Genomic DNA, 8,684 nt, shown 5'->3' with positions numbered 1-8,684 from the left:
CTCTCTCTCTCTCTCTCTCTCTCTCTCTCTCTCTCTCTCTCTCTCTCTCTCCAGCAGCCCTGGAGCCCCAGATAAACGGCTCCAGTCTGACAGTCCAGAAGGGCCAGTTCCTGCGGCTCCTCTGTTCGGCCCACGGCCACCCCCCACCCACACTGAGCTGGGTCCTGAACAGCACGGTGCTCTCCTGGTCCCTCCCCTTGAACTACACCCCTCTGTTCCTCAAATGGTCTCACGTGGACACCAGGGACACTGGCCGCTACACCTGCCAGGCAGAGAACAGAATGGGCTCCCAGCGGGTCTGGCTGGACATCTCTGTGCAGTGTGAGTCTGGCAGGTGGGTTAGGGGAGAGTAATAGGGGAGCAGGGGTCCTGGGGTCAGGGTCCGGGAGCTGGGAGGGGCCTGTCCCCAGGGCAATGGCAGGAGGTTCCCTACCTGTTGGAATCCTTGTGTGGTTTGAATCTGGGGTTCAGCAGGTGAGTCAATCCCCACCCCAGCTTCTGGGCCAGGATGGCTCCCTTTGACCCCAGGAAGCCCCAGCCCCTTTGAGCCAGGCCCCTGCTTCTGTTTCAGACCCTCCAGAGAACCTGAGAGTGATGGTGTCCCCAGCAAACAGGACAGGTGTGAAGAGGGCAGAGAATCACATCCTGGTCCCAGGTGGTGGCAATGGGGGTGGGAATGTGGGTCCCTGTCCCCCAGCTCTCTATGTCTCCTGAGACTCCCCTCCTCCCCTGCAGCTATGGAAAACTTCAGGAATGGCACGACCCTCCCAGTCCTAGCGGGCCAGTCCCTGCGTCTCATCTGTGTGGCCGACAGCAGCCCCCCTGCCTCGCTGAGCTGGGACTGGGGGACACTCCCCCTGAGCCCCTCCCAGTCCTCAGACCCCTGGGTCCTGGAGCTGCCTCAGGTCCAGAAGGAGGATGAAGGGGAGGTCACCTGCCGAGCTCGGAACTCTCTGGGCTCCCAGCACGTGACTCTGCACCTCTCTGTGCTCTGTGAGTGTGGGGACCCCCGGGGTAGGCACGTGGATCCTGGAAGGAGGACCCACCTCTGATTGCTCCCCTAACTCCCCGCAGACCCCCCTGAGCTGCTCGGCCCCTCCTGCTCCTGGGAGGCCGAGGGTCTGCGCTGTAACTGCTCTGCTCGAGCCCGGCCAGTGCCCTCGCTGTACTGGCGAGTTGGGGACCGGCTGGTGGAGGGGAACAGCAGCAACACCTCCGTCACTGTCACCTCCATCTCAGAGGGATCCTGGGCCAACAGCTCCCTCAGGCTTTCCTCAGGGCTCAGTCCAGACCTTGGACTCCACTGTGAGGCCAGGAATGACCACGGGGCTCACGGCATCACTGTCCTGCAGCTCCCAGGTCGGGAGACCAGCTGAGGGTCTAGTTTGTGTTGTGGGGGAAGGACTGGGGTGTAGGGGGTTGGAGTCAGGGTGGTGTGGCTGGGACACGGGCCTGTGAGTGTGAAAAATGCACTCCTGTGCAGACCAGAGTGACCCAGGGGGACTCTGGGGGACAGCGTAGAACTCAGTGCCATCCGGTTTCCAGGTGAATCTTGCCGGAAGCAGACCTTTCACGCCTTTCATCCCAGGAGGGCTCGTTGGTTAGAACCGCTGTGTTCTAGTTCAAGGGCCAACCTGGAATCATGCCCCTGGGGCTCTGGGGCTGTGGCAGGGGTGTACTCATTGGAGGCCTGGCTGCTGGGGTGTGTGTGTGCGGGGGTGTCTTAAAGGGGAAGGTAGGACCAGCAGGTGCAGGGGTGGTACCTGAAGCCTGGATGCCTAACGGTGAAGGGCCGGTGGGACCCTCTTATTGCACAGATAATCAGGGAGCTATGTCAGCGGCCTTCTCCAAGGGGGCGCTTCTGGGGACTGGCGTGGCCACCCTCCTCTTCCTCTGCCTCATTCTGGTCCTGTGAGTTCAGGGGGAGCCTGGGTGGGGAGTGGGCTCTGGAGACTGGGCCAGGCGGGGAAGGGGGTGCAAGAGTGCACAGTGTGAGGGGTTCCTCCCCATAGAGGGAAGACTTTGAGGCAGAAGTGGACCCAGGGAGAAGCTCTGAGGCGCCTAGCCTCGAGGGGCAGCTCAGTCATGGATTACGTCAACGTGAACCCCAAGGTGAGTGCCGGGCCCTGGTCTCCCTCTCTCTGGTCTCTAACCCTGACACCTCCTTGTCCAGATGTCTTCCATCACCTCACAGGGGCCACCAGAGATACAAGGTGTCTTGAGGACCCGCTGTCTGTGAGGCCTTGGGCACGGTGCCCCCTCTCCAAGTCTCCAGGGTTCCCCCCGAATCCTGTGAGGAGGTGGCTGGGATTTACTGGAACCCAATCCCAACCCCTGGCCATCAAGTCCCTTCCGATCAAAGTGACCCTGTAGGGCCGCGTAGAACTGCGTCCCCTTCTCCCTCAGATTGGCCGGTGGGTCCCAACTGCCCACGTTTTGGTTGCAACCCAACATAGTAACCTCTGCACCACCAACAACCTTTGAGTTTTTCACCATGTAACTGCTGTTCTACCATTCAGTGAGTCCTACGTGGTGTGATGAATTACTACCGGGCCTCTAAACTCCAACACTGGTGGTTCAAATCCACCAGCTGCCCTTTGGGAGAAAAATGAGGCTATCTCTTCCTAGAAAGGTTTACAGCCTCAGGAAGCCAACTGCAGGGCTGGGATCAACTCCACACGGTGTGTGGCTTTACTGATGATTCCCTTCAAGTCACCCAGGTGGGACAGTCACTAAGTCAAAGTACTAGCTCAAGTACTAACTCAAAGGTCAGCAGTTCTAACGCCCCTACCTGCTCCAAGAAGAAGATGGGGCAATCTACTTCCTTAAAGGTTTCCCACTGTGTGTGTTATCCACACACAGTGATCCTGGGGGCCAGGGGAGAGCTGCCCCTTCGCGTTTCCAGCTCTGTAATCTTTATGATGGCCTCATACAGAGGGATTCACACGGCTACCGCAAAGGCTGCGCCTTTCTGACGGTTCGAATCCACCCCTGTGACTCCTCCTGTGTGATTTACAGCCTCTGAACCCCACTAGACAGTCTGCTCTGAGCTCTGACTAAAAAGCAATGGGAATCTTCATGTGGGCAGGCTGCCCTTTGGCTAACCACAGACTGAATGTCAGTGGGGCCGTTCTGTCCTGTCCTCCAGGGTCACTGTGAGTCAGTGTGCACTGGACAACAATGGGCTGGGTTTCGGGAACTCCCTTATTGACCAATCACTCACAGTGTGACCAATAATAACATGTCTCTGGAAACTCTGTGAACTTTGATAAATGTCGATGGTTGTAGAGGGGCTTCAGGCCTTTTGTTCATAGGGTTGCTATGAGTCGTGCTCGACTTGAAGGCAATCAGCAACAATAACAACAACAATATTATTGGTCGACAGTGTGTCTGAGAGGCTCCCATGGTGTAATGATTAAGCTCTTGGCCACTAACTGAAAGATAGGCATTTGAAACCAGGAGTAGCTCCATGGGAGAAACATCAATTCCTTCTAGCAAGACTGACAGGCTTGGAAACTCTCTGGAACAGCTCTGCACTATCCTACAGGGTCCCAAAGAGTCAGAACTGACCAGACGGCAGTGAATGTGTTGATTTTCAGCACAGCACAGTGATAAATAGCTCTGAAGTCAGACTGCTTGGGTTCAAATCCTTAAAATGCTCTGTGTTCTTGGATAAGTCACTTACCTTGCCTGGCTTCAGTTTCTTTAACCGTTAAAGGGAGATCAGAGCAGAGCCTTCCTCCCAGGACGACTCTAAGCGTGAAATGTGCTCTTACTGTAGCTGCAGAGTATTCAGAATCCTGCCTGGTGCCTCGTTAAAGAGTCCAGCAAGTGCTGCTTCGGGCTGTCTGTGGTCTGTTCAGTCTTTATCAACACATTAGTTCAAAGGCGTCAATGCCTTTGGTCTTCCTGTTTCATTAGTCAGCTTTCATGTGTGTATAATTGAGAATACCAAGACGTGGGTCTGGAGAACTTGTTGGCTTTCAAACACTTTAAAGTGACCCTTTGTACAGAGCAATGCCTGCAACGCAGTGTATTCTTTGATTTCTTGACTGCTGTCTCTAACACACCTACTCCCATTGCCCTAGTCACTGAATCAATCCATGTCACCGAGGGTCTTCCTCTCCTGCACTGTCCCTGCACCCTCCCAAGCTTGATGTCCCTCTCCAAGGACTTGTTTCTCCTTGCAGCATGTCCAAAGTATGTCAGACGAAGTTTCAGAATCCTTACCTCCAAAGAGCAGCCTGGTTTCACCCTCTCCAGGATGAACCTGTTCATTCTCTTAGCAGTCCACGGTATATTCTATACGCTTCTCCAACATCACAGCTCAAAGGCATCAATTCTCCTTATATCCTCCCTGTCATTGCCCAGCTCTCTCATCATACATTTCATTATAATTTTTTTCCTTTCACAACATCCTTTAAAATCTTCCATTCGGCTCTTTAAGTTCATAATGTCTTCCATTTCTTGTAACTGTCCTACATTCAAAGATTCAAGAGCAAGTTTTCTAGTTTCTTTTTTTGTGTGTGAGCTTTAAGGTTCTTTGAATTTTATTTGCTGCTGAGTCATTTATTGGCAAGCCATCAGTGTTTGTTTCTTCAGTTTCTTCTGGGAGATCTTTTACCTCTGGGCCACCCTCTCTTCTGGTGTAGGAACAGTCTGTTCCTTTTCAGTGAGGGTCATCTCAGTGTGGCCGGGGGAGGTCATGGTAGGGGTTAATCCAGACATGAGCTTAGTATGTGTATCTTAAGAGTTTCATTCACCTGGCTGTGCTCAGTGACAAGAAAAGTGACATCTAAACCCTTAAGTTCAACATTATGTTCTGCATTTTGAAGCATAAGCAGCAAAATCTTCGCACTCTTTCTGGGTCACCAACCCTGTGTTCAACCCCATGGTTTGGCCTGGACACACCTGCCGACTCCACCATTGTGACACCAGATTGGCACACAATGCTATTACACCGTGACATCTTTCAGCTACTTGGTGGCTTTCTGGATATGCGTACCCCTGATGGCCTGGGTGGTTTCCTGAGTGTTCTTAGACTGGACCTGGAGATCTGAACATCTTGATTTGCATGATTCTGTGAGATTTTCCAGGACAAGCGAGTAGTTTTAAGAGATCACCTGAGGCCACTCACGGGAAAGGCTTTATAGTCTCTTGATTCCCATTTTGGGTTTTTCCTTTCTTCTCTGTGTTTTGAAATAATTTTTCTTTGCTTTGTTCTTAAATAACGTCTTCCATAACTCATCTGGTCTTCAGTCAATAGTATTCAGTGCATCAAATCTACTCTTGACATGGTCTCTACATTCAAACAAGATGCTATAGGTTGGTCTGTTAACTGAAGGCTGAATAGTTCAAATCCACCACGTGCTCCTTGAGAGAAAGGTAAAGCCATTTCTTTCAGGTATGATCAGAAGACTTAGAAACCCAGTGGAGGGTTGCCACACGTTAGAATTGACCCAGTAGTGGGAATACTCACATACATAGTTGTATTTTAGCTCTCATGGACTTGTTAGACGCTTTTCAGTTTGAAGGTGAACTTGAATGTGAGCAAATAATGGTCCATCTGCACTTGGCCCCTGCGCTTGTTCTGCCCGAACATAAGCGAGCTTCTCCACTGTCTGTTTCTAGAGGTGTAGGTGATATGATTCCTGTGTATTCGGCTTGGTGAGGCCCACAGGTATATCAAATCAAAATCCCACTGTCACAGAATTGACTCCAATGTTCAGCGACACTGTAGGCTAGAACTATCCCATGGAGTCTCCAAGGCTGTAGAGCTTTCTAGAAGCAGACTGACCCATCATCTTTCTCCTTCAGATCAGCTGGTGGATTTCAACTGCCAACCTTTGGGTTAGCATCTGAGTGCTTTAAACATGCATCCTTTCTTCATTGTTTTTGTTCTTGAAAATGGGTATTCCCAGGAAGAGGCCATTGGTCTTGAAAGTGTCTTTCGTGAGACCATAGTTGTCATTTCTTTCACAAGGTCCTAGTTCTCAACTTCTGATCCTTCTTTGTTTCCAACTTTTCCTTTTCAACCACCAGTATTCATCGACGCCTTTTAATGGCATTGCTTGATCAACTTCTGACTGCAGAAGAGGGTTTATAAAAATCTTTTCTTCATTTTTTTTACCTTAGTGTTAGTGAGTAAATTTGAATGGTAGTTTTACTAACTCAGACTTTCCCTGTCTAGACCCAAGCTTAAGAGTCACTTCCCCATTTGCACTCCTCTGCTCAATTTCAATCCTTCTACGCTAACAAATAACATCGTCATCTCGCCAGGTGCTCAAAGCGAATGCCTTAGCGTCATCTGTTGTTCTTATCACCCTACAAACAATTCATCATCAAATCCCATCAGCTCGACGTCCAAACAGATCCAACATCAAAGCTCCTCTCCTTCCTCCCTCGTCTGCACACCGACATCCTTCATCTGGATAGTTTTAGACAGCTCCTTCCTGACTACTTTATCTAATGATAACCATTCTACTTGTTCCTCTACTGCCTTCGTGTCCTGCATGATTTTCCCCGTGGCATTCGCCACCACCTGATGCTACAGTTTCGTTGACCAAGTTATCTGTTTCTTGTCTCCACAGGATAGAACGTCAGTGCAGTATGGGCCAGGGTTTGTGGTTTTATTCTCTACTGTTTTTTAGCTCCTAAAAGTACCTGACATGTGGTAGACACATCCAGGTCAATTCCAACTTAACGTTCACCCTCTGGTGGTGTGATGGTTAAGGCGTTTGACTACCAACCAAAAGGGTTGTGGTTCGAACCCAGCACAGTCATTGCATGAGAGAGAGAGAAGGAGAGAGGGAGAGACAGAGGAAGAGAGAGAAGGAGAGAGAGAGGGAGGGGAAGCGGGAGAGGGAGAAGGAGAAGGAGAGGGAGAGAGAGAGTGAGTCTGCTTTTATAAAGATTTACAGACTTGGAAACCCAATGGACTAGTTCTTAGCCCTAAGGGTCACTGTGAGATGAAGGCTCATAGGAGGCGCTCAGTCAGACGTTTGTTGAATGAATTAACAAAGCAAAACCAAACACTTTCTTAGAGCCCATTCTGACTCATCGCATCCTCACAGACTAAAGCAGAACCACCCACAGGGTTTCCAAGACCAGTACCTCTACAGGTGCAGACTGTCTCCTCTTTACCCCGCAAAGTTCCTGGTAGCTTTGAACCACCAAACTTGTGATTGGCAGCTGAATTTTTTTTTTTAAGCACTGCAACGAATGACGGACAATTGCTCTTCCCGTAGGCTCAGAAATGGAAGACCACGGCAAACCGCCCTTCCCAGTGCCCTCCTTCAGGGGCTCGTCCACCGGAACCAGAGAGCTTCAGTGGCCCTAGACTTAAACCATCCGCTCAAGTGGCAGATTCCACGAATAACTCAGAGAAGCTCCACTACGCTGCAGTCAAGTTCCTGGGCGCCAGAAAATGGGACACCCGGGAGGAGGCCGAGGACACCCACACGGAGTACGCGGAGATCAAGTTCCACCACGGGTCTGCTGGCCACCACGGGTCTGCTGGCCACCACGGGTCTGCTGGCCGCTAGGACTGGGAGCCAGGCCTCCGAGGAATGGAGAGCGTCAGAGAGGGCAAAGGCAACTGACGGACAGAAGCTCTTGTCCGTAATGTTCAGTGACAGGCCAGCTCATTCCAGACGCCAGCATTTGAAAACGACAACAACAACAAAATACAGCTGTAGAGTCAATCCCAACTCGCAGTGTCCCACTAGGACAGGGAAGCCGTGCCCTCACAGGCTTCCATGGTTTTATATCTTTATAGAAGGAACAGCCTCATTTGTATCCTGAAGGGGCAGTTGATGGATTCAAACTGCTGACTCTTTTGATAACTGCAAATGCCTTAACGACAGCACCAGACCAGCTCCTGTTGGCATTTGAAACAGCCTGAGAGATCCGTTCAGGGTGGCTGTGCTCTGAAAAACAAGAACATGATTTTCCCTGGAAGCACCTCAGACCTCACCCTTGCTGGTCACTTAAGGTCTCATGGGATCTTAAGAGTGGGAGAGACTTAAAAGATGGTTCAACCAAAATCTACTAGACTAGGAGGCCCAGGGGCCCAGTCTGGTCCACCGTACTTAAGAATTTCTTTTTCTTTTCCTCCCACAGTTGAGCTAGTTGGGGAGGGAGGGGGCGGATAACAAAAGGAAGAAAATGCCCACAACTCTGAGACCAGAAGGAGTAGACGGTGCCTGACGACACTGTCAACCAGTCTAAAAAGGACCACAGTGAAAGGTCCTGGATAGAGTGGGGGGAGGAAGAAACGTGGATCCTCATAAACAGAGAAGGCCAGGCTCTCACCCTTTGCACCTGGAACAAAGCTCACCCCACTCCCATTGTTCACCTTTCAGCCACACAATAGATACGTGGTTTATAAGTTGAACAGTAAGACCAGGGAGGCACTCACTCTATAGAATAATCAATCCCCTCACATCCAAAAGGCAGCTGTTTGCCTCAAGGATAAAGTTCAGAAGTCAGGAAGGGGTTAGGATGAAGGAGGAATTGGAACAAAGATCACAGGGAGGAAGTGGGGAGGCCATAGATAAGACTGTGGATACTGTAATTAGTGTTCAAAAACAAAATGTCTATTAATGGTACAGTGTAACTCAATTTGCTCTGTAAGCTTTTACTCAAATCACATAAAACCTTAAAAAGAATATTTTTTTTATTTT

The 8,684-nt window shown here is 50.5% G+C and overlaps 1 protein-coding gene across 1 annotated transcript in view; it reads left to right on the top strand.

Moving 5' to 3' along the window:
* Positions 1 to 7,544, top strand: part of SIGLEC10 (sialic acid binding Ig-like lectin 10) — an 8,952-nt gene extending 1,408 nt beyond the window's left edge. The window contains exons 5-11 of the mRNA XM_006901884.1: positions 58 to 321; positions 572 to 619; positions 736 to 993; positions 1,075 to 1,359; positions 1,818 to 1,911; positions 2,013 to 2,235; positions 7,248 to 7,544. Coding sequence (XP_006901946.1) covers positions 58 to 321; positions 572 to 619; positions 736 to 993; positions 1,075 to 1,359; positions 1,818 to 1,911; positions 2,013 to 2,235; positions 7,248 to 7,544 — 1,469 coding nt within the window. The remainder of the gene's footprint in view (positions 1 to 57; positions 322 to 571; positions 620 to 735; positions 994 to 1,074; positions 1,360 to 1,817; positions 1,912 to 2,012; positions 2,236 to 7,247) is intronic.
* The last annotated feature ends 1,140 nt before the right edge of the window (positions 7,545 to 8,684 follow it).

Source organism: Elephantulus edwardii, unplaced genomic scaffold (assembly GCF_000299155.1).
Source record: "Elephantulus edwardii isolate Elephantulus edwardi_28Jun2011 unplaced genomic scaffold, EleEdw1.0 scaffold00348, whole genome shotgun sequence".
Lineage (NCBI taxonomy): Eukaryota > Metazoa > Chordata > Mammalia > Macroscelidea > Macroscelididae > Elephantulus > Elephantulus edwardii.
The sequence above is the reverse complement of the archived record's forward strand: the minus strand, read 5'-3'. Positions and strand labels throughout refer to the sequence as shown.